This window comes from Tauraco erythrolophus, chromosome 6 (assembly GCF_009769465.1).
Source record: "Tauraco erythrolophus isolate bTauEry1 chromosome 6, bTauEry1.pri, whole genome shotgun sequence".
NCBI classification, from domain to species: Eukaryota; Metazoa; Chordata; class Aves; order Musophagiformes; family Musophagidae; genus Tauraco; species Tauraco erythrolophus.
In genome coordinates, this window is record NC_141470.1 from 46,921,521 (window position 1) to 46,945,795 (window position 24,275).

General features: G+C 59.7%; 2 protein-coding genes across 3 annotated transcripts; both read right to left on the minus strand.

The window, feature by feature from the left end:
* Positions 1-828: 828 nt before the first annotated feature.
* On the minus strand, positions 829-8,279 carry RPS6KL1 (ribosomal protein S6 kinase like 1). 2 transcript variants are annotated; one of them, XM_086613570.1, is made up of 10 exons: positions 8,042-8,279; positions 7,453-7,577; positions 6,572-6,664; positions 5,708-5,755; positions 4,808-4,940; positions 2,547-3,455; positions 1,680-1,769; positions 1,444-1,526; positions 1,057-1,152; positions 829-939 (listed from the first exon to the last, which is right to left on the minus strand). In XM_086613570.1, the coding sequence occupies exons 1-10, from the start codon at positions 8,277-8,279 to the stop codon at positions 829-831; spliced, it is 1,926 nt and encodes a 641-aa protein (XP_086469696.1). The 2 variants fall into 2 exon arrangements, with proteins under 2 accessions (XP_086469696.1, XP_086469695.1); XM_086613569.1 differs by having other exon boundaries at positions 1,057-1,181; positions 1,440-1,526; positions 4,808-4,982.
* A 5,646-nt stretch (positions 8,280-13,925) lies between these two features.
* Positions 13,926-19,604, minus strand: PGF (placental growth factor). The gene is made up of 7 exons (XM_086613714.1): positions 19,539-19,604; positions 19,328-19,367; positions 18,429-18,625; positions 16,928-17,004; positions 14,793-14,822; positions 14,640-14,702; positions 13,926-13,947 (listed from the first exon to the last, which is right to left on the minus strand). Exons 1-7 carry the CDS (start codon positions 19,602-19,604, stop codon positions 13,926-13,928), a joined length of 495 nt encoding a protein of 164 aa, XP_086469840.1.
* Between the last annotated feature and the right edge of the window lie 4,671 nt (positions 19,605-24,275).

The following is a 24,275-nucleotide window of genomic DNA, read 5'->3' on the forward strand; positions in this document are numbered from 1 at the left end:
ACGATGAGAAAAGTCAAGGCTGGAAGAAAACACAGGCACACTCTGCATTTTTCCTCCAACTCTGAGCTGCAGTCACATGGCCGTGCAGACCCCAGAGGCCACGAAGCGGGCAAGGGCACATGGGGAGGGGGCCAGGCACTCGGTACCACCTTTTGGGGTTTGACTACAGGGTGCTGACAGCTGGTGAGTGACCCCAACCCAGGCCTCCCAGGCACGCTGGGGAGACAGCACGCTTGGCCCAGGTCTGGCTGGTCCAGCTCAAACAAAAGGACACTTAAGCAAGTGATAATGAGTGGTTTATTTTTTTCAAAGGGGCAGGGATAGAAGAGCAGAGGGCTCCCTCCTGTCTCACCCTCGCAGCAGACATACCCACACACACGCAGTCAGGGATGGGCACAAGCCCTAGGCACCAGCCAGCAGGGCCTGGAGGAGATGCACTCTGAAGCCACAGAAAATAACAGGGCAGGAGGTCACCATGGTAGCAGCAGCAATAAAAAACATAGGGAGGGAGTCCCAGGGCATAGTGCCAAGCTGAGCAAGGCATGGCCTCTCCTGGGAAGTGGTCATCTGGGGTCCCTTTCCCACTGGGGAGGACCCACAGGAGAAGACAGCCTGGCCCAGACCGCAGCCTCCTTTCTTGGGAGACACAACAAACACAAGCAGAGACAGAAGAACATATAAGGCTGCAAAACCTCATGCGTACCCCACCCCAGGGCAGCCCTTGCAAGCAAACCTCCCCCAGCAGGCAGAGCTGCTAGTGCCACCTGGGATCACCAGTGCCAGAGACAGCAGTTCCGTGCCCAGCTCCCTGGGGGAAGAACAGCCTGCCTAGCCCACCAGCTTGTTCCACGGAACAGTGCTGAAGAAGGAGTGGGATTTCAGCTTCGCTATGCCACCTCCGCCAAAGCCTAAGCGCCGTTTTGGGTTGTACTGCAGGAGCTGTGGAGAAAGCAGATGGGACAGCAGGATGGGGACACTGGAAGAGCTACCTGGGCTGGACCCTGCCTCTCCCTAACCTCTAGCCCCATCCTCCCTCCCATCCCCCCACCCCCTCACCTCAGTGAGCAGTGATGTAGCAGCCAGGCTGAGCCCCTCTGGCACATACAGCTGGGTGTGAGGTTGAATCCCTGAAGGGTGGTTTTGGGACAGTGGCTGCAGGAAGCAGAGGGTGATGGTGAGCGGAGGCGGCGACGAGCGTAGGAGCAGCCTGCTGAGCCTTCATTGCCACCCAACCCCAGCCCTACGCAGCAGGATTTAAAACCTGGAACCCTGCACACCCAGAGCCCATGCACAGGCACTAGCAATCACATGCCTGAAGCAACCTGGCACAGCGCTGAGGTGCCAGCAGGGCAAGGCACCCTCCCAGCCCCTGCATGGCACGGAGCCCTTGTACTTGTGTCATCTCCCGCCCCACACCCCTTGCACACCTCCTCTGCCTCTTACCACTCCTGTCAGCAACTCGTACAAGAGAGAGCCAAAGCTCCAGCAGTCAGCTGCTTCGGTGGGCTCTGCGATCCCTCCCACTTCTGTAGAAAGAGCCAGAGAGGTGTTAGAGCTGGAGGCAGGGAGCACCAGTGGCTGTACCATGCTAGGCATGCCTCATTGCCTGCAGAACCCCACTCTCCCCTGGCCTGTGGCACTGGGGAGAGGGTAGAAGGCAGGGGGGACGCATCCCTTACCTGGGGCACTGTACATATCTTCCCGTGCCTGGCTGCAGTACTGAGGCTCCACCTCTGTCCACTGGCCAAAGAAGGTGAGACGGACATGACCTGCAGAGCAGCACCAGAGCCAAAAGCAGAGAGGTTAGGACAAAGCTAGGGACATTGGTCAGAGCACAAAGCCAAGCAACTGGGAAGAGCCAGGGCGCTGGGCCCCTGCCATGCCCTGAAGGCAGCAGGCACTGCGTGTCTCCCAGGCTCCCAGTGCTTGCCCGAGATGCCCAGCAAACACTCGCAGCTGCTGAGACTGGTTAGGTGGGATCGGAGCTCGCAGACCTCAGTGCAGACTGAGGAAGGTTAGCTTTCCCCTTGCAAAGCTCTCCGCATTTTTCTTTTCCTAAGCAATTTGTACCTCTCCAGTTTGCCCCAGATGTTTCCAGCTGAGCAGGGACTTGTACCCAGCTTGCACTGACAGCCATATCCATGGCTCAAAAGGATGAGACGGCTCCAGAATACCCCAGTGGGCAGTAACTACGAGCAGGGGAAAACTGCAGTCCCACTAACCTCACGCATGGTCCAGCTGGTCTCAGCTTACCCGTGCTGGGATTTCCCAGACAGCCAGCCCCATGTGGGAGCAGGGGCAATGCATTCTTGTGGCTACAGCCCCTGACTCTCCTGCTGCAGAGCCATGTCTTGTAATAACCGCTTGGAAATCCCAACTGAGACTACACTTCTAGACTTAGAAACATCCAAACCTCCCCACACTCCCACCCTTCCCCAAAGCAAACTCCAAAGAAAGTCCATGTCTCCTGGAAATGGAGTGAAGGGAAGTCTCCCAGCCGAGAAGCCAACCTCCTCCTCCAGACAGCATCCTGGGGCACTACCTACCAGCTGCATCAAGCAGCAGGTTCCTGGGGTTAAGGTCCCGGCACAATACACCCTGTTGGTGAAGTCCCTCTAAGGCCAGGAGGATTTCTGCTGCCCACAGCTGCACCTGCTCCTCCTTCACAGCCCACGCTCTCCGGCCATGCCCACGGGAAGCCAAAGCCCTGCCCTGCCCTGCTGGCGGCTGCTCGCTGAGCTGGCCGCAGCTCAGGCTTGCTCCCTGCGAGGGCTCCCGCACCAGTGGATCCGGCCCACAGGGCTTGCTGGAGCTGGACGGGGCAAGTCCTGCATGAAGCTGCCTCTGACTCGAGGTCAGGAGGGGCTGAGCCCAGGGCACCTCAGACACATGCTGAGACAGCGGCTCCCCTGCCCGTGGCTGGACCTCTCTCACAGTTTTCGGTAGAGGAGTGGGCGTCTGGGGAAGCCTGGGGTCTTGTTGGGAGGCTGCTCTCTCTGACAGACAGCCCGTGTCGCTGGTTAGAGCATCCCAGGGGTAGACAACCAGGTCCTGGCTGGTGAGGTGGCCGGGGCCTTTGGCTGCTGCTGCTGGAACATGGTCCACAACGCCAGACACAGTTTGTGTCACGCTTGGATCCTGCCCTCTGGGTGCAGCTCTCATGCTGCTGGCAGGAGCCAGGCGAAGCTGGCAGTGGTTCCCTGAGCTGGAGTCCATGGATTCGGGGGACTGCTCCCGAGGGGGCAAGGCATCAGTGTTTCCCAATACTTGGTGGGTCACACAGCCTGGGAGGCCGCTGCCTGTCCGAGCAGAGAAGATGGAGACTCGGCTGCTGCCCTGGGAGCTTCCCACGCTGTCCTCTCTGCCACGGTTTCTCAGGGCTTGAATAGTGTTTGAATCGGCAGAGCCCTGCTGGACGCAGTACTTGGAGCGGAGGTGAGACCACAATGTCTCCCCTGGAAAGCAGAGAGAAGAACAAGTGATGGGTCAGAAAGCATCCCTGGTTTCTCCGCTGTGAACACAGCCCGTTCAGGCACAGGCCAAGGCCCACATGCTGGAGACGTGATCGAGCATCATTCATCTCCCCTGCAGCAAAGCTCGAGTCCATGCAGAACACTCCCCAGCCCTACAAGCACGCCACGCTCAACACCACACCTCCACCGGGAACTCACACACCAAAGGCTCATTCCCCGCTCCTTTAGCAGCCCTGCTCTCCATTCTGCACAGTCTTGATTCCAGCCCTGCCACCTCCATGTCACAGGCCAGCCACATCTTCACACATGCCCCTGATCCCACCACCATCCCCACTCTCCTCTGAAAGCCTTTCCTCCCCGCATGACAGAGGTGCCAGAGAGCTCCCACAGCACAGCACAGTGCCCATGGGTTAGCAATGAGGCAGAGTAGCGAGCCCTGGAGCCCGCAGCACGCTGCCAGGGCTTCCCGGTCTCCCTACGTTCAGCTGCTGGCTGCTTCTGCAAATTCATCCTACGGCAACGCTCGAGGAGTTGAGGCTGTTCTCCAACTCGCATCAGCCTTCATTTGTCATTGCTGGAGTCCAGCTGCTGCTCCCTGCACATCCATTCAACCAGCAGAGAACAAAGGAGCTCCTCGGGACAAGCCTCCACCTTGTCACACTTCTTCACCAGGATCTGGGACAAGCCTGAAGTTTGCCTCCTTGTTGTACGTGAACCTCAAGGTGCTCCCTGCCCTTTATGTCCCGATTCTCCATCTCCTCTCTGTGGTCTGATCTCAAAATCCGGTGTGACCTCTTTTTTTGCAACCAAAAAGTGTTTTCTAAGACTCTTATCAAAAGATTGGTTTGTTTTACAACATCTAGGTGAATTACCTTACTTGGTTCTCCTTCTCCATCACCTTTCATGGTCAAACAATGCCAGTAAAATGAAGAGTTTTTCTTTTCAAGACACTGGACCACATCAACCTCTTTACCTCAAGGCACGACCATTCCCTCCCACGAGACTCAGTGGTCCCTAAGGCTAGTTTCCATGTAACACCCACATACACACAACCTCTTTCTCCTTGTAGGTCTCCATAGGCCCATTTCTAGGTTATTTCCCCAGTCAGCTCTTACCAAACCTCCAGAATCCCTAATACAGCTGAGCAGCTCCTTCCACAAAGTCTCCAAGCCCTGGTACCCACCACCCTTCTATGAAGAACACAGCTTGTGCTGTCACTATGAAAAACAGTCCCAAAGCAGCAGGAGAAACTTACTGTGAGATTTTAAAGCAAGGGAGGTTGGGGATAAGAGCAGGATGCTCCACAGACAGGAGGCAATGCTGTCCCTACTCACCCTGCACGTGCTCCAGGTGGAGGAAGATGGAGTCCTCACTCACATAGTAGCACAACAGCTTGACCATGAAGGGGACCCCATGAGGGATGATGGTGTGTCGTTCACGGGTCTCAACATGGGATTTGGGGAGGCTCTGAGGAGGTACAGGTAAATGGGTGTTACAGCACAGTAGGGACTTAGACTCCCTGCAACCTAGCACCTGGCAGGGCAGGAGGCCAGCCAGAAAGGTAGCATGCCATCTGCTAAGCCCAATGGCTGCCCCCCTGCGTCACCTGCAGTGGAGCACTCCGTCTGTGGAAACCTGCAGCTCATGCTGAGAGGTCTGTCAGTCCCCAGCACCAAGCTGTGGTAAGGCAGGGCTGTGCAAAGCTCTGCCAAGGCAGAGCACTCCCACCTGCGCTATGGGACTCAGAGGACACTGCCGGTCCAGAGCAGTGGCCTTCTCCCGCAACTGTCCCTACTCCCTTCCGATGGGAACCTGCCATCTCAGCCCTCTCTCCTCTGGAACTGATGCTTCTCCCCGCCACGCCAGAGCCTCCTTGTCTAAGTATTAAAGTCCTTTATTTTTAGTTGCAAGGGCACTGTAAAACACCCTAGGACCTGTACTGCACACGCTTCACCCACAACCTGTTTCAGGGGTTGACCCAGACTAACATGGGCATAAGGCTCGGCTTGCAGCATTACAAGGCAGAGAAACAGAGGACTGAGGAGAACCACTTCCTTCTGATCACAAAAGATGGCTGAGGCAGCTGAAGAAGCTTTATGAACAATGAACTTCCTCTAACACCTCTGTGAGCTGCTGTTCTTCGGTCCTCTCACCTGCCCCAGCCGCCGTCCACTTGGACAAGGAGGCTCTGGCATGTCAGGGAGAAGCAGGCAGATGAAATTGAAAACACTCACCTTAAGGATAAAGGTCCCACCAGTGGCTGGATCCTGGACAATCTGCACCTGGGAGCAGTATATATTGTACCGGTTAGAAGTGGTGACTGCTCCCACCCCAACACACAGCCTACAGGAATGACTCCAAGGACTCAACTCTGGAACTGAAACAAACTCCCACCTAACTAGAGCAGTTTGTTGGTGCTCAAATCCCTACTCTTGAAAGACAAAAGACACATTATCAGCAACGAGATACCCATGCAGACAGGGAGTAGAAAGTTAATTAAACCCAGAGGCAACTCCCACACCATTTTTGCTTCCTTCCCAAAGAAGGGTTTCGCACTGCTCCTTCTGGGCTCTGTGGGGTGTGCTGGGCTGCCCACCTGGGCCTTGGCAGGACAGGAGAACCACGTCAGTCCTGACAAACTGAGATGTGTGAATGGTGGAGGAGAGCAATGTGCCAGTGTGCGTATGGAGACAGTAAGCCTGGCACCTTCACTCCAAGATCATGAACTACTAATTAGTTTATTCATCCAGACAGCTTGTCTTCTGCTGAAGTCTAGATTATCTGCAGGAGTCCATCATTGCGGTACCTAGGCATCAAGCACGAGTTCCATGCACGGGAAAGAACTGGATGCATCAACCTCCTTGTAAATATCTTAGGAGCTCCAGTAAGCAAAAGGAATGGGGACATAACAGATTCCCCAGCTAACTCCTGAAGGCTTTTGCATCCTCCCCTGCAAATTTTCCTTGGTGGGAATGGTGTGGATGGATACCCTCACATTCCTTGGTGGGTGCACTGGGGGCTGGCACCCCTATCTCCAGCTTACACTCCCTTTGGTCCAGCCCCAGCCTCACCCTCGCAGTTCCAGGTCAAGTCATTACCTTATCAATCACTCCCACAACTTTACACCGTCTCAGGTTCTCCACTGCCGAGCTCAGTGTCCTGATGGGCCGGAAGCGCAGGCTGCTGTAACCCTGCAAGGTGGTGAGAGAAGAGGATGTGGGACCTAGAGATGTTATTGTCCATGAGAGCGGGCAGGAGAAGCCCCTGCATTTCCCAGATGAGGCAGCAATACTGCCAGGCTGGTCAACATCCAGAGACAATGCTCCAACAGCTGTGGTTGATTCTTAATGTCAGCTGGACCATTTTCTTGGCCAGCTCCTGGATTTCCAAAGTTTTCAGGAAACTGATTTTTACCTGCAGCAGAGGTAAAAATCACTCCACAATTTGGACCTGGACTGCTTCAACACTAAGGGGATCTGTATGGAAGGTAGTTGCCCTTCTCCCCCATCCTTTCCACCAGGCCCCGACCATGCCCTGCCTCACTCCCCTCTCCCTTCATTAACCACCTCCTTCCCACAATGCAGCAAGCAGCCATCCTCTTTAGTTTCCATCCAGATGGGAACAAAAATGAGGAAGACAACACTTTTAACATCTGGCAAGGTGGTTCCCCCCCGGTGGCTTCAGTCCCACCAAAAATAGCCATTTTCACTACGGTTGCAGCAAGCTAAACATACACACCGTGGGGAGCTCCTCAGCTCTTCAATCCAGGCAGGGTGAAGGGCTGCCAGCTCCCTCACAGCCACCGGCATGCCAGGACACTCTGCAGCTGATGTGTCTGCCATTTTCTCTACACCACCTTACTGTGGCAGAGGCAGTTGAGGAGGCTCACCAGGGCTGCTTTATGTGTGTGCCCCTCTGGTTTCCCAGTATCATGGATCCGCTGCCATCCCACCTATGCTGCCCCACGCCAGCCCCTCACCGTGGCGGTGGAGTTGCCATCCCCCGCAGCCCGCTGGAGGTGGCAGGTGAAGATTTCCTCTGCGCGCCTCAGGTACTGCGTGATCTTCCGCTTCACAGCCTCCCGGCGCTCCTTGTTGGGGTCAACTGCAGTCGGTGCAAAGGGCGGGCGTGAGAGGCCTGCCATGCTCCCCAAAGGGATGCCCCGGTCCCCTGGCCACACTCCCCAGAGGGATGCCCTGGTCCCATTGCAACACTCCCAGGAAGGATGCCCGGCCCCTGGCCATGCTCCCTAGAAGGATGCCCCAGCCCCCCCATATCTCTCCACAGAGGGGTGCCCTGGTTCCCTCACTCTTCTCCCAGCAAGGACGCCCTGGTCCTCTGGCTGTAATCCTGAAGGGATGCCCGGATCCCTGCGCCAAACTCCCCAGAGGGATGTCCGAGTCCCTGTGTCGTTCTCCCCAGAGGGATGTCCGGATCCCCTTGCCGTTCTCCCCGGATGGATGCCCTGGTCCCCTGGCTGTGCCTCCCGGAGGGCTGCCCCGGTCCCCCAGCCGCGCTCCCCGGAGGGATGCCCCAGCCCCCCGCCCTCCGGGGGAGGCCCCCCGCACCCTGCACGCCGCGGAGCAGCACGTCCACGCCGTTCTGGTAGTGGTTGAAGGCCTCCTCGTAGTCCTCGCTGACGTCCCGCTCCAGCGCCAGCCGCAGCTGCCGCGCCGCCTCCACCAGGTAGTCCCGCCGCCCGCCGCCCTCGGGGCCCGCCGGGGAGACGCGGCTTCGCAGCTGCCCCAGGTAGACGCGGGCCTGCGCCAGGGCGCGGGAGCAGGGCTCGGCCTCCGGCCGGCTCATGGCCCCGCACCGCCGCCCTGCGCCGCCGGGAGACAGTGAGCGGGGACGCGCGGCGGAGGCGCCCCGCACGTCCCGGCCTTTTCGCCGGCCGGTGACCGGCACGGCCCCCCGGCCCCGGCCCCCGCCGGGTCCCCGCCAACACGCACCTGGGCGAGCGCCGCCGGCAGCATCCTCCGGCGCCGCCAGATGCGGCGGGAAGGGAGGGGCGCCGCCGCGCCGAGCCCACGTGCCGCCGCCGCCGCCGCGCGCCCCCGGGGCGGCGGGGCTGCCGGGACGGCGCTGATTGGCTGCGGATGAGATCATCATCCCCCGCTCTCCCGCCCCCCCCCAGCGCGGGGCTGCGCAGGGGGGGCCCGGGCCGAGGGGCGGGAGGGTCCCGGAGCGGCGCGGGGTGGGTCGTGGCCGGGGTCTCGCCGCCGCCGCCCCCGGCCCAAGGCAGGTTCTTCACCGCTCTGTTAACGTGCGGTGGGCACCGTTGCTCTCCTCGCTTTATCATCATCGTCAGTCACCATTAATTGCCCTTAATTCATAAAACTCCCGTTCGTTAAGCACTACCTTTGCTACCGTATTTCCTTCCTCCGGTAACACGTAATTAGCTGTGTTTCAAGCAGCCTTCGCCTCTGCCTGCCTCTCGAAGGGCACACCCCATCCAGCGCTCCCCGCTGATGCGGTGCCATCGCAGCCACACCAGCCTGGACTGTCGGTCGCTGTGTTCAGCTCCTGCTGGAGCCGACACTTGCTCCGGAGCTGGCCCCAGCCTTTCCCAGGGAGTGGCTAGATGGCATCTGAGCCCGGAGCGGAGGGAAGGCCCCAGAGCCAGGATGCCCAAGGGGGCACCCATCTGTGGCTGACCCATTACTCCGTACCCTGTGCACACTGATGGAGGGGATACCCCGTGGCTCAGCTTCCCCGGGCAGCTCTTTTGCACAGCACGCTGTTAACATCACAACAGGAAAAGCAAAGCCCGCGCCCGTGGCTCAGCTCAGCTTTCACCAACCAGACACTCTCTTTCTTACAAAGACCATTTGTGAAAGGCTAATGCTGTGCCGCAGAGGGCAGGTCTGGTAGGATACAAAGGGGTCTGCTTTGTAAGACACCTCACTGCCCAAACACGATCCATGTGCTTGGTTCTTGGTTTCTTCTCAAAACACTTCCAGGTTCCTTTTTCTCACCAGTCTTTATCTAACAGAGACCAATTTTCTTTGCTCGGCCTGTTCATAGCCCCCAGTCTCTAGGGCCTTTCAATTCCCACTAGAACCCAGGGGCTCCTCCTTCGAGAGAAAAGTCTGATCAGGCAAGAAGTGAAGTGGGGCCTGGGCTGAGAGCAGGGACTCTGCCAGGACGACTCACCTGTCTGACTTCAGCAGATCTGTGTGGGCCTGGAGAGGACAGAGAGCGCAGGTAAACTACAAAACACAGCGTAAAACATCTGTAGAGGGGTTTGGATATCAGGCTGTTGGTGATAGAGAGATGTGTGAAGAGGAGCCACCAGGAGGGGGAAAAAAACCTGGTGAGTTCATTGCCAAACATCTCCTTCAGCCCTCACAGAGATAAACCAGCTGTTATCCCAAGTCACATCAGGACTGTATTTAAAGCATTTTATTGCTTCACACAGTTAAAGCTGTGTCTCCTCTGGACAGGAAGGGAGCAGCTGGAAGACAGTGGTTTGACCTCCTTTTGGGAGCCAAGAGTGGAGCTTTGCAGAGGCTGAGTTTGGGCAATGCTGGGTTCGCTCAGCCCTGAGCAGTCACGCTGTGCAGAAGAGAGTGAGCCAAAGACTCCAGCAAGGAGAAGTGTCCCAAGGCCTGCGAGGAAGAGCCTTTCAAGGGGAGAAAGACATATACCAGCTCTGAGACACAGTGGCCCTTACCAGTGGGTTCCAGTTGCCCGTGTCAGTGCTGCCTAGAGGATGTTAAATTTGAGGGATTATTTTTTAGATTAACCTGTTGCAGACCTTGTGGCCCTCATTGGGAAGAGGGCACTTCCAAAACAAGACCAACACCGACAAATAACAGGGAGGGGAGTGAGAGCTGCCCTTTTTCTCACAGCCTAAAATAGAGGCATGAGAGCTGGCAAAAGCTTAAAACACACTGAGACTGAAAACACGTAAGTCACAGCGAGAGGTTCGGACCTCAGAGCATCTTTATAAGCTTGGAGACAGGTGGAAGCCCTGCACTGGCATGCGCAGGGAGAAGCTGCTGGGAGCAGCTCTGCGCTGGCATCCCAGGATCCGGGAGGCTGGAGGTTGTCAGTGAAGCTTTAACATCAGGGCTTCATCAGCTACAACGCTACACCTCTGGGCTGATTTCCACATCGCCTTTTGGGTACTTCCCCAAAAATACATGGTGTCTTGTTCCTAGAGAAGCCTGGAGCCCAGCTTGTGTTTTGTCTCCTCTACAACTCTCCTTCTAAACCATCTTGCTGCAGCTCTGGCTCCTAAAGCCTTATTAAACAAACCTTTGCTCTGTAAGGCTGGGAGACACAGGGAGCCCAGGGATGCTGATAACCCTGTGGCGTGCTGCTCCATGAGACAGCTGCCCGTCTGCAAGGGGTATGCAGGCAGGGGAAGGATGGGGGATTTGGGAGCACCGGGGCTGGGGCACATTTGCTGCCTGTCCATGAAGGACCAGCATGGGGTTGCTCTGCTCCTCATTGGCTTTGGGGCTGGGGTCTGTCCCGGTCCATTTCATAAGGGAACCAGTCCCCTCCTACAGCCCCACTCTGCAGTACCTGGGGGACATTGGGGGTCTGTAGATGTAGCTTACCTTGTCAGAGTGCTCAGAGGACATGTCTGCTGTCGCCAGGGAGGGCTGACAGGAGCTACTGGTGTAAGCCCCAAAAAAGGCACAACTAGGAGCAAGATGGAGGTGAACAGGCAGACAGTGGCTGGTCCCCTTGGGAAGGAGCATGGGTGGTGGCTGTGAGCCCTGAGACCAGGAGCCCCGCTCTCCTCCTCAGGGCAGCAGGCCCCCACCACGACCCTCATGTCACTGTTGGATGCAATGTCCTGCTGGAAGTCCCTGCCACCCTGGGATGAGGAGGGTCCCAAGGATCTCACGACTCTCTCCTCTGGTAGGGACATGCAGGGGCAGGGAAGGGCACTGGTCCTCCCGTGGGCACGTGATGCCTGTAGCAGCCTCAGGAACATGAGGGAGCTGCCAGGGCTCATCATGTTCCCCTTGCCAGTGAAGCCTCAGTTAAACATCCTCACAGAGCTGGAGGGAGCCCTGACACCTGGAATGCACCTCCCAAACCTCCCATGCCAGTAGTGCCTTCCGCTGCTTCTGCCTGCCCCAACAGATCCTCTCATCATGGCTGCAGCGGGACAGCCACGTCCCTCCCAGGCACCCACCTCCCTGCCATCCACCCTGACACCCCATGCCATGGGAGGAGCAGGAAATGAGGCCACACACAGGACCCAGAGTACTTGGGGATGCAGGGGCAGAAGTGACAGAGGTGGCCGCACGAGGCAGGCACCCAGCCCCACGGGCTCTGGGCAGAGCTGCCTTGAAAACTGTCAGCGCTGGGCAGGAGGTTGTCGGAACTTTTTTAACCCTAATCACCACTCTTCACAAACTTATTTTATTAACGTCCTTGGGTTTACTTAACTTCCCTTTTAAAGGTTTAATACTACCGTGGTGAAACTTTTACTGTTAAAACCAATACAGAAACCATCACGTACCTCCCTTGAGTGCTGCACACAGTTTTCCTGAGCCTACAAGCACAACCAGTCAGGCTGATAACACATGCAGGGATAGGGAGAGCCTGCACGGACAGGGACAGACTCCTGGAGCTGGGGTGCCACGTGGCCCCCTGCATGGCACGGATAGGGGAGCCGTGAGTCCCCGTTACCCGAGGCACTCAGTGCAACCGCCGAGGAGGAGCTTCACGGGGTGTTGTTGAGGCAGAGCCCATGTAGGCTGTGTCCCAGGACACCGTAGATGCCAGAAGTAGAAATGGGGTACAAAAGGGATCCAACAAGCTCCTGGACAATATGTCCAGCTGTAGGGGTGCAACTTGCACAGTCTGCACCACACTGCATGTGTGGAGGTTCACATCACCTCAACACCTGCCACCGGCTTTCCCTGCCAGGGTACCGCTGCCACAGGACCTGCCCTGTCCCAGTGTCCTGTGCCAGCCCCAGGAGGAACCTGTATTATGGCTCTGAGGGAGTCTGCCCCAGCTCCAGGCTGGTACCCGAGCTCACCCTTAGGGTTTCCAGCTCTGCACTGCTCCAGGGTACCACTTGTGTGGAGCAGCACAGGATACATTGGCAGCCAGCCCCAGCCCCCTGCAGCAGGGGCAGGAAAGGGGAGACTAAGCACTGCAGGAGCACTACTTAAGGCATGCAGGAGCAAGAGCTGGGGCTGCTTCCAGACCTGGCTGAGCCACAGGGGTCATCGCAGCACCAGCGAGAAGCTCAGAGCTGTGCAATGAGCCCATCCCAGCCTACCCTTGTCACCAGGGCAAGCCACAGGAAAGCAGGAAACAGCAGCACCCACAGCCATCCTGATGAAGGCCACCAGCCCCCTACACACGCCAGGATATTCCCAGCGAGATAGGTACCCCTCAGGCCAGCCTGCCCCTGTATGAGGTGAAGGAACCCCGGTGAGGTGTTTCTTGGATGGGAAGGCCCACAGGCAGCCGGGTCTCTGCTGTCCTAACCTTGCACCAGCCCAGCCAGGGAGAAGGAAAGCCACAGGACATGCGGACTGGGATGGGAACAGGAAGGAGATGGTGCACAGAAGGAGGTACCAGCCCCACACTCTAGTGTGAAGGAGAGAGGCAGCTCCCCCAAGGGTCTGCCAGTACCCACCTGAGCTCCAGCACATGGGTAGCCCCAGCCTAGACCTGACCAGCTGGTTGCCCATCTCCAGCACCACACCAAGGGCAGCCCCTCAGGTAATGCAGAAGTTGGTGCTGGGGGCAAGCCCTGGGCCACCGCAGGACTGACCTCCCCAGGGTGCCCATGGGGAAGAGTCCACTCTGCAGCTGCTGGAGAGGGGTCAGGAGCGCTCGTACTGCCAGCTCCTGCGTCTGACACCAGGTTTTATTGAGCAGGGCAAGACTGGGATGCAGCTGTGAGTACGTGAGAGGTCCTGGCACCACTAATTCCCTCCCGTTCCTCACCAGGAAGGCTCCCCTCCCACCCTGGCACCCTCCTGGGCTGCCCCATGCCAAGGCTGGGACGGACGCAGCCCAGCAGCCTTGCCTGCCCCAGGCTTCCTTCCTCCCCAGCTGCACAGCCCTGGCAGGACAGAGCAGTTTCGCAGCTGCAGCCCTCGGACCCGTCTCTGCTCGCCTCCCACACCACACTGCCCCCAGCCAGCTCCAGCAGCACGTCCACCAGCTCCACTCCTGGTTGCCCCCAGGATGCTCTCAAGCACCGACGCGCTGCTTGAGCTCCTCATCTTCAGCCCCAGGCCCGTCATGGGTCCTTTGGTCCTGCTGCTGACGGCGCAAGGGAGTCCTCAGCTCCTGGCTGCATTCCTGCCAGGGCCAAGCAAAAGTCCAGTCGGCTCTTTCCTGCCGGAGTCCTGTTCCCCATTGCTGCGTGGAGGGGCTCCAAAAGTCCTCCACAGTGGGGGAAAACAGCAGGTGGCTCAAACCCAGGCAGCAGAAGCGGGGCCGGGGGCAGAGCGGAGGCTACCTGCGCGGCGTGCCGCATCTGCAAAGAGAGCGTGGCACGGGGTGAGCGTGGCGGCACCAGGATCTTCAGGCTCACTCACTCTGCCCTGGGACCCCTCTCCCTGTTCCCGGCCTCTCTGGCACTGAACTGTGGGATCGGGACCGCAGGCGGCCTCTGGACAGGGAGGAGCAAAGGGGACGGGGCTGTGGGGAAACGCGAGGGGAAAGGGCAGCCACAGGCACTGTGCCCCAGAAGCGTCTGCAGAGACGGCCCAGCCTGTGCTGTTACAGCGAGCGGTTAGACAGAGTCAGCTAAACGTGGGGAGGGAAAGGGTAGAGTAACCCAAACAATGACTAGCCAAGGACTGCAGGAAGGACACGGCTGGCAGCAAACGAGGCTGAAACTGGAAATTCATGGATCCAGGAAACCCAGCATGGTCTGTGATGGTGATAGAGCTACACACCAAGTCACCCAGCCCATCCATCCCCACCCTGGGTGGGACTGGCCAGCTTCGAGCAGCTGAGCCTGGAGACTTCTACTGAGCCTTCAGCAAAAGGCCTGTTACCCCGCAGCCACCCACTGTGCCCTCCATCCTGCTTTCTCCTGTGTCGGCTCAGCACAAACCTCTCACTGCTCACAGCACCAGTAAAGACCTAAAGGCTTAATGAAGCTGCTTATCCCAAATAAATGAATCCAGAAGACATCACCCATACCTGCCCCTGCTCACTTACAGTTCACAGTCTTTACGTCTCTTCTTGTCTTGTCTTCTTTTACCTCGGCCCTTGGACCTCCTCCTTCAAAAGGAAAGTACCACAAGAGAGGCTGATGTGTGAGAGATGAGACCCACAACCCCAGACGGTAACGCCACCCCTGACATGTCTTACCTTCCCAACCTCATCAGGTCCTGCCGGGGCCTGCAGGGTGGGAAAAGGACAGAGTGAAGTGGTGACTCAGGCAATGCTGTCTGTTGAGTTGCTGGAGGTGGTTTATGGAGATGCCCCAGTGCGCAGCACAATCTACCTATTATCATTCATGCTTAAAATAGACCCAGTACAACTGCTCTGCACATTACCATCTCCTCATCCAGGAGCTGAACACAGTAGACAGAGAGAAGGCAGAGACAGCAAAGGGGCAGGGGACAATCAGCTTTGGTGACTCTCCTGCAGATGCAACATTTTGCCCATGAGGTCGGGAAGCACAGGTTCAGTTTCCAGCTGCTCTCACTGACAGCTTTCATAGCTCAGCTGGTTAAACAAGATGCAACGTCCTGAGTAGCATGTGGGATTTTCTGCAGAGTCTCAGCAGTGGTTCTCAGACAACAGCCACGACATACTTGGCTTAAGCATCCCCAATAGGGGCCAAGGCCAGGACATCCACCACGCCTACGCTAAACTTCAAACGGGAGCAGTGTAAAGGTGTGGAAGGTGGCTTAAGAAGAAGCCAAAAGGTGCTGCAGAAGCAAGAAGTTTACGCAGATTGAAAGGCAGCCTGCACAAGTGCTCGTAGGGGATCCCCTGGGAGTTATCCTAGGTAGGAAAACCACAACAGGCTCAGGAAATTCCCTGCTGCATGGAAAATAACTGGAAGTGGAAAGTGGGGAAATAACACATGTGCTTCTTCCCACTCCTCCTCTGCAACCACCCACAGATGCTCCAGACAGCATGGAGCTGGATGGGCCTTGGGTCTTCTCCAGCACAACCGCTCTTAAAACTGCTGGGGAATACCAACCCAGGGATCCTCAGGCTCTTATTCCAGGCAAGGGTCACATCCAACAGCTGCCCAGAAGGACACTCAGTCCCCAGTTTTCGCAATGCTAAATCGCCCTGGGGTCATGATGGAGAGCAACACCAGGACCCTCTGTGCAGTGCCAGAGACACTCTGTGGTGGGGACCAGCTGCAGGCGGCACCGGGGCTGTTCCTCACTCCCACAGCACCTCAGCCCCAGGGCAGAGGCTGCGTCCTGCCCAAGCTCTCACCACTCCTGGGGCACAGCGAGCACCCCGAGGGGTTACCTACATGCCAGGAGTCTGTGGCAGGTTAGTGCTGCGCATCCATCCCAGGCCAGCCCTGTGCGTCCACGCCAGGTTGGTGCTGCACATTTAAGCTTTTGTTTGTCAGTTTGGATGTAAACCCTGCTCCTCAGCCCTGGATGGGGCAGCCTCCCTTAAACAGAGCCCCAAGGCCCAGCCCTTCAGCTTTCTCTTTGGGCCACAGTCACAGAATCATAGAACGGTTTGGGTTGGAAGGGACCTCAAAGATCATCTAGTTCCAACTCCCCTGCCATGGGTAGGGACACCCTCCACTACACCAGGTTGCTCAAAGCCTCATCCGACCTGGCCTTGAACACTTCCAGGGATGGGGCAACCACAACTTCTCTGGACAACCTGTTCTAGTGCCTAATCACCATCAATGTAAAAAATTTCATCCTTATATCTAAGTCTAAATCTGCCCTCTTTCAGTTTAAAGCCCCTTATCCTGTCACTACACACCCTTGTACACAAGTCCCTCTCCAGCTTTCATGTAGGCTCCCTTCAGGTACCGGAAGATGCCCAAGTATGCCAAGCCATGGAGCTCCCTGCTAAGCCACGGCCTTGGGTGCGCTGCCCCACACAAACGCTTGCCTCAGAGGCACCAGCCTTGCTCCGTTACCCACAGGCAGCTCCTCCAGCCAGAGGAGCACAGGCCAGGCACGCCAAGACAGCCACAGGGATGTGGGCACAGACATCCCCGCTCACAGAGGCAGGGTGCCGTGGCAGCAACAGCCCTGCAGACAGCGCACGGTGCCTGACCTGGCTGCACGACACTACGCACCCCCCGGGCTGCGGGGAGCAGCTGCGGAGGCACGGTGCAGCCTGCAGCTGGGCAAGGGCCAAAAGCACCGGCAAACCTCAGTGCAGAGACACTGGGGGCGGGCCCAGCACGGCCAGGGTGCCCCCAGGGCATCCTTGTCCCACAGGCAGGGTGAGCTGGCAGGGTCGTTCTTGCGGGAATGGTGCAAAACGAGTCCGGGGTTCCCTACCTGCACTCGCACTGCTTGTGCTCGGTGAACGTCATCTCCACGTAGGGTGCCTCCCCGTTCGGCTTTATCTTCAGGAGCTGAAAGAGGAGCAAAGGTTACTTCCCAGCCAGCGGCAGGAGGGGGCTGGAAGGGCTCCCGCAGCACCGCCTCGCCACCCTAACCTCTCGGGCAGACGCGTGTCTAACCTGTTCCTCGGGACCTCCGGCAGCGGAGACTCCACCTCCGCACGCAGACAGCGCCGGCCAGGCCCGGCCACCCCGGCAACTTGGGAGGCTCTGCTAGTGCTGCCCCAGGGCTTCAGGGCTGTAATTTAAGTCCCCTAGTCTTGGATTTCCCCGCCTTAGAGAAGATTTTTCTGGCTCTGCCTTTGTGCAGAGCTTTCACATATTCCACCCCTTTGAACATCTCTTCTCTGATGGAACTATCCCCCTAGCTGTGTTTTCCGGACCATTCCCATTGCTGCTGCCTCCTCCTGGCTCCCTTTCCCACAGCACCTGGAGTCAGTACCACGGTGCCTCCCCAGCCCAGGGGTGCAGGATTTGTCCTGCCACATCTCAGTTCACAGCCCAGCCTGCAGTTCAGGTTGGACATCCAGGGGCTTCATGGGGTACATTCATCTTTGGTGTGATCCACACTAGCCCTCACAGAAGTGCCTGTCGCTGCCACCCCGCACGCGGCAGTGGGATCCCTCCTGTGGAGGGAGACCTGTGCTTGGGGAGCTGCCCCCCGTTCATGTCAGGCTCTTGCTCCACCTCAGTCAAGATCCTTTGGAGACTCCCACCCTGCCTTCCAACACGCTTTCAACCCTGAGGGACAAAAATCGCAGGCACTCTCTAGTCCATCACTCACGGCGAAGCAGAGCCTTTCCCTGCTCCCTGCAGCAGCAGTGGGTTGCTCTCCAGCAGCGCAGCGCAAGAGCTGCAGTGTGAGGACAACGGCTGCCCAGTGCAGAAGGCAGAACCAACCAGCAGCTCATTTGCAGCCCAGGATCTCCCACCCCACTCCACACACCTCCCACAGCAGGGACTGGAAACGCGGCTGGTGCAGCCCTTCACACTCACCATGCCCCCAGCACACATTCACTGTCAGAACCACCACTGGCATCTCCCGACACACGAGAGCCTCAGAATTCAAGGGCAGTGCCTGCTTTATCCCAGCAGGCAGAGGCATTGGTAAGTGGCGCTGCCCTAGCCCCACTGCAGAACAAGGAAGGTCTGGAAAGCCGACAGCAGTCAGCAGATGGACCATGCAGAGAAGAGAGGGCAGGGAAGCCGGGAGCGAGGCCAGTACCACCAGAGGTGTTATCTGGCCTCAGGGACAAGAGCAAAGAGCAGGCAGAGGGACCCTTCCGGTTTGGCATGCCTTAAGCAGTTGTGAGTAAGCCCCCTCCCCTGTTATCCATGTCTGGAGGATGTGAAGCTGTAAGTCCACCCTCCCAGTGCTTGGCAAGGAGCCCACAACCTCCCCAGCACAGCCACGGTCCCGCAGCTGCAGTGCTCACCTGCATGGTGACCGTGCTTGTCTCCACAGGGACGCAGCGGAGACCCTCATCCCCACAGCAGCCCCCGCAACGCTGCAGGGAGACGCAGGAGGGTCTGAAAATGTACTCCACCTCGTTGGGGAACTCTGTAATGACGTCCACCAGCTGCTCCAGAGGCCGGCAGAAACTACGATTCCAGATCTCCCGAAAGGTCAGGACTGCAAGAGACCGAGGTGGAAGGGCTATAAGGAGGCACCCCGGAGATACTGAGCCCAGCCAACCCACTGCCGGGGCAGGTGCAGCAGCCGCCATGGGGTCCTGCATCCGTCGCGGGGCACAGGGATGCAGAGGACCCCCTGGTGCCCCCAGCAAGTCCATCACCACGCTGCTGCAGGGGCTCACACAGCCACCACGTCCACCCCGAGGGGCTCTTTCTCCACCTGCCCGCCAGCTCCAGCTCTGTCTCCTCCTTCTCAGGCACCCCGCTTCCCCCCGCACCCCGCCACGGCGGGGCTCCCCCGCCTCCCCTGCCCTTCCTCGGCGGGCGCAGAAGCCCAGCCCCGCAGACATCCATCCCCTCGGGTTTCCCAGCGAGGAGAGGAGAGAGGAGCCGCAGTGGAGCGTTCCCGCCCGGGACCCCGCACTCCGACACCGGAGGAGCGGCAAGCCCGGGGCAGGGCTGTGCTCCACTCCGGCCCGCGGCGGTGCCCGGTGCCGCAAGTGCCCGCGGCGGGCTGGGGGAAACGGGCTGTTCCGAGCCCCGGCACAGCTCCCCGCTGCCCCCACGGGGATCCTCGTAGGACTCCGAGGGAATAACGGCCCCAGGGAGTTCCGAGCCCCCCCAGACCCTGCGCGCAGCCCTCCCCGGGCTGCCGCGCCCTGCCAGCCGCGGCGCCGGCGGCCGCCCGCTGTCAACTCACCGGGTGGCTCCGCGCTGGCGGTCCCCCGCGCCTCCGGGGCCTGCAGGGAGGGAAAGGCGGGCGCTGGCGGGGGCGGCACGGGGGCACCCACCTCCGACCCCCACCCAGCGCCGGGAGAAGCTGTCCCGGCGGTCACCGCCACCCCGGGCAGCGGCACCGGCGGGGCCGGGCTGCCCGCGCTCCGACCCCCCTCTCGCCCCCCGGCTCTCACCGGGGCGGGCGGCGCCCCCAGCGCCCCGGCCACCAGCAGCCGCAGGAAGGTGCCGAGCAGCCGCATCGCCTCTCCCGCCGCCTCGGCACCGACTCAGCGCCGCCGCTCCCGCCCCGCCGCCACCGGCATGTCGCCCCGCCGCCGCTGGGCCACCGGCCCCGCCGTGCCGCCTCCGCCGCTGCCGGGCCATGGGAGCGCGCCCCGCTCCGCCGCCGTATTTCACCGCCACCGCCGCGCCCCGCCCCTGCCCGCCCCGGCCCGGCCGCGGGGCGGGAGCAGGTGCCCGGCCCCGGCGGCTGCGGGGAAGGCCGGTGCGTCCAGGCGCGGCGGAGACCCCCGTCTCCAGTTCCCCCGCACCGGCACCAGCTTCTAGAGACCGGCCCGTTCCCGGTGCATAGCCGCGGGGCGGGAAGCGCTGGGGCTGTGTCGGAGCTCCTCGGCTCGCTGGGCTCCCCTGCCCGTTGGAATCCCCCGAATCCTTTCCGCCTCTCCGAGGGTCGGTGCGTGCTGCCCTGTGCCCGTCCAGCCACCCTGTGCCCACCCGGCTGCCCTGTGCCCACCCAGCAGCCTCTTTCCCATGCACCCACCCCGTTCCCTGCTGTTGCCGAGTCCCCACCCAGGCACTCCATGCCCGTCTACCCACCCCATTCCCCCCAAGCTGCCCAGCCCCCGCCGGCCCAGCCCCTGCCATCAGAGCCCTGGCAGGGGGCTTCCAGCCCCCTCAGCCCGAGAGACAGCACCCTGGGCCTGTCTGCCGTGAGGAGTCCCTCCAGTTTGGGAGAGAAGGGGGCACAGCGGTTCCCTGGAGCAGATCTGGGGCCAAACCCTGCCACCAAAGGTAAACCCAAAGGAGCTCTGTGGCCTTTTCTGTTCTATTTTTAAGCCCCAGCGGCCGGGGAAGCTGGAGCTTTGGGAGATGGAGAGGGAAGAGATGCCAGTGGGCAACACGATCCTCCGTGGGCTGCAGGTCCCAGGGAAATAATGGGCTCTATGTCCCTGCCAGGATACATGTTTCTGTCCTCCTGGGAGAGCGGGGAGGCAGCTCCAGGGCTTTCCTGCCCACCTCTGTGTGAGGTCCATCTCTCCCTGCGACGTGAGGACGCCAGTGGCTTGTCCCCAGCGCTGTAGGGTCTGTCCCCAGGGGATGCGGGACACAGCAGCTGCCTGTCCCCCGCCCCGCTGTGCCATGCAGGTGGCAGCAGCTCAGGCGTCAGAGGGAGCAGGGCTCTGGCTGGAGCTTCCAGGCGTTGGTACTGCTGAGCCTGTGAGAAAGCTGCTGGAGCGAGGCCTGGCAAATTAGCAGGGAGATGCTGCAGAGATAAGCACACAGAAATCCTGGTCCCACCAGGGGTGGGGGCCGGGTGCGCTGCAGTTCATCACTCAGCGGCTGCCGGGGTGGCCTTCAGTGCCTCTCCATACCCTCGCCCCTGGCTGGGCAGCAACGAGCAGGTAGCATTCCCGCTGGGATGGTGGGAGCATGCCTGTGCTCCTCCTCTGCCACCCCACTTCCCCTCTTGGGCCTAGGGGATACCCCTCCACCTCCCCAAGGATGGTTTTGAGATGGGGGCGAATGGAGCATTTGCTCCCACCCAAGAGGCAGGAGCAGAGGCCGCCCTGAGCAGCAGCTGCTGCCAACTCACTGGACAGACAGAATCCTGTTATTGCAAAGACCATGACCACACGGGGCCTCATGCCTGTCCTTGCAGGAAGGTCCCTCGGGGCCACCTCTCAGACACAAGGCCGGCCTCTGGCGCTGGAGCAAAGGGCTCTCCCCCAGGAGCTGTGTGGCTGGGGAGACCAGCCCTTAATTGCCGAGTGCAATCCTGTTCCTGGTCTGAAGCTATTTCCTCAGAGGCCTTGGGCAGAGTTTACATTCCTGGGATGAGCATCCCATTTCTAGGCAGCTCGGAGCAGAGACAGAAGCAGAGAAAATAATATTTGGACGCTGGTAACCTGTGACCAGCAACATCCTCCTGCAAATGGGAGAAACATCCAGCTGGCTGGGGCTGCGGCCACTCACTTTCCTCTCTGCCATGGTCCTTCCCTGGGGGCTGAGCCTACCCTTCCCTAGCTGCAGGACAGGGATGGAGGTCGATTCTATAAATGCACCAGCGTGTCCCTCCCGCCACCTCCCACTGGGCTCGAGGGAGTAGAGCTACGCACTTTGGGAACACGGGACAGAGGAGGCTCAAGGGACCGGCCAGGGACATAAGGCAAATAGAGACATTTCCTTAAAGGGCAGATGCCTCCCCCGCAGTGAGCCCCATGCAGGGGCTGCAGGCTGAGAGCATTGCCCCGAATATGCCACCACCTGCCTGTGCCACCTCCCTGCCCTGCTCACAGCGCTGGGGAGGGAGGCAGGTGGGGAACGATGGTGGGTCCCCGCTGTGGGTGAGCCCCGGCAGTCTGGCAGGGACAGCCAGCCCTGGCACCCAGCTGGAAGCATGCTGCAGGGCAGCGCTGCCAGGGAACGGGCTCACCTCTGTGCCTCTTACACCTTCTGGATGAGGGGCAAGAGCAGGGGCCCCAGCTGCCCATAAGCACTGAAGGAGCCCAGCACAGGCAGCTGCTCTCCCCTACGAAACCTCACCCTGCTTGCAGCCACCAAGCTCCCTTTAAGTCCCCTTTTCCATAAAACGGCCCTATTTGAGCATCAAAATCCCTTCACAGGTGTCTTCTCCCTTGCAAAATCCCACCTTCAGCATCACAGATGAAAACAGCCCAACAAAAAACACCCTTATGTCGCTCTTAAGCCAGCTATACCCAGGACCTCCCGCATCGCCTCCAAATCCCTTGGAGAACATCCCCTCAGGGCATTATTTTTGTGCTGCTGCTATTTAGGACACTGGAGTCCATCCGATCAGGGCTGGAGGCTTCCGCCGGGGGAAGTGCCAAACCCCCTGTGCTCGAGCACCTGCCACAGCCACCCCCTCGGGCTGTCACTGCCACCCCTCCCAGAGGGCAAGAGTCCCCCCAGCAGCTACCTACATCCTGCGCTGTGATGGGACTCCCAAGGTCAAAGCAGCACGAAGATGTAAGGCGCTGGGCTCCTCGCGCTTGTCCTTCATCCCAGAGTGCCCACGTTTCACCCTCGGTGTTTCATTCAATCGCTTTCCCTGGCCCTGCAATCTGGCTCTTAGACTCTCCTAAGCTCCCCTGTCAGTGAGCGCAGAGGACTTGGCCCGCAGCTAACGCTGGGATAAATCAGCTCAGTCTTCTGCAGGTCGTGTCTCCACAGTGGGGATGGAAGGCAAAAGGCAGAGGGCTGGAGACTGGCTGGCTGGAGCTGCATGTGCCTGCATGTGAGAGTGGGAACAGGGATTGGCATGATCTGGCAGGGGCTTTCCCGGCAACAGCCTCTCCACACAGGGTAACCCAGACCTCTCCGCCAGGAGATTGCTGCTGATTTCTCCCAGGAAACATGGTGCCATCCAGCACCCTTGCAGGCAGGCAGGGCTGCACCAGTGACCGCTGGATGGTCACCATTGGTCCTCAAGGAAACAACCTGCAAGAACCTGCTGGGACACTCCGGCCCCCAATGACTCCCCAGAGCCATGCCATGGCAGCTCCGCTGTGGAGGGACGCTACCAGTGGCACATCCCTGGCTCTTGGCGGCTGGTTCCTGTGGCGTCAGTGCCTCGTCCCAGCCCAGGTGCGCAGGGGGATGTGTTTGCTGAGGAGGAGGCTGACAATAGGGGGAAATGGGCCGTACCGCACACACCGATGGTGGTGGCTCACGGCCCCAGCCGCTGCTGCCCGTGGCAAGCGGAAGCATCCAGCCTTAGTCAGCCCCGGCTGCACGTGGCAGGAACTCTGCTGTTTGTTTTGGTTCCTCAGGGCGGTGGGTTTGGCCTCCCCAGGGACTGAAACCATAGGCACCTGATGGCTCAGCCCCATGCCTGGGGAGAGCAGGGTCTGGACCCCTGTGCTACACTGCCTGAGGGACACGGGCACTGATTGGGGCTGGCTCTGGTCAGACACAAGTTCTGGAGGGGTGCAGGGCAGGCACTAGGTCTGCCCAACAGCACTCGAGGCTCACTTTCCAGGTGAGGGAAACCCACAGCAAGCCTGGCTGCTTCTCCTTGGCAAAGCTGAAATCCTCCACAGGGGCCAGGGATGATGGCACTGAGGAGGAAATCCCTGAGTCTGCCAGACCCAAGCCCTGGGAAGCCATAGCCCTCAGCCAGGCAGCGCTCCAGGAATGGGCCGGTGGCCGGCACACCCAGCACTGCTCAGCTTCATGCCTCGTCTTCCAGTGCCAGCCTAGTTTAACACTAAGGCTGAGCCCAGGACAGGGGACGGAGTAACCTCCCCACCAGGGTGAAGCTACGGGCAGGCAGCAAAGTGATGCTGGCAGTAGACAGGAGGGTTAACGACGATCGATTGTCTCCCAGCCCAGCCGTCCAGCTGCGCCCAGCAGGGAGGTGACTGACGGTGAGCACACGAGCTTGGCGGTGTGTGCACACACTGGCCACTCCATGGGTGTTTGCAGGAGAGCACAGACCTGGAGCAGGGCGAGGCACCGGGGAGCGGAACCACAGCCCCAAGCATACGTGGGTGCCTACAGGTAAGCGTTGTGTCAGCAGCCTCTGTGGGGTGTGCAGTTACTGCGCCGAAACAACAGCCCCTCGCACATGAGGTGCCGAGAGCCCAGAGCGGGAAGCAGAGACACAGCACCCATGGCACGGCTCACCCTGCTCTGCCCGAGCTCCTCTCCTGAAGCCCTGAGTGGGAGCA

Coding starts and splice junctions, on each gene's coding strand:
- RPS6KL1 (XM_086613569.1), bottom strand. CDS start 8,279: ATGAGCCGGCCGGAGGCCGAGCCCTGCTCCCGCGCCCTGGCGCAGGCC. Junction 7,578..8,041: donor GCTGCTCCGCGGCGTGCAGG/GTGCGGGGGGCC, acceptor CACCGACTGCAG/TTGACCCCAACAAGGAGCGC. Junction 1,182..1,439: donor GTTGCTGACAGGAGTGGTAA/GAGGCAGAGGAG, acceptor CGTCGCCGCCTC/CGCTCACCATCACCCTCTGC.
- PGF (XM_086613714.1), bottom strand. CDS start 19,604: ATGCGGCTGCTCGGCACCTTCCTGCGGCTGCTGGTGGCCGGGGCGCTG. Junction 17,005..18,428: donor CAAGCACGGTCACCATGCAG/GTGAGCACTGCA, acceptor CTCCTCTTTCAG/CTCCTGAAGATAAAGCCGAA. Junction 14,703..14,792: donor GACCTGATGAGGTTGGGAAG/GTAAGACATGTC, acceptor TTCCTTTTGAAG/GAGGAGGTCCAAGGGCCGAG.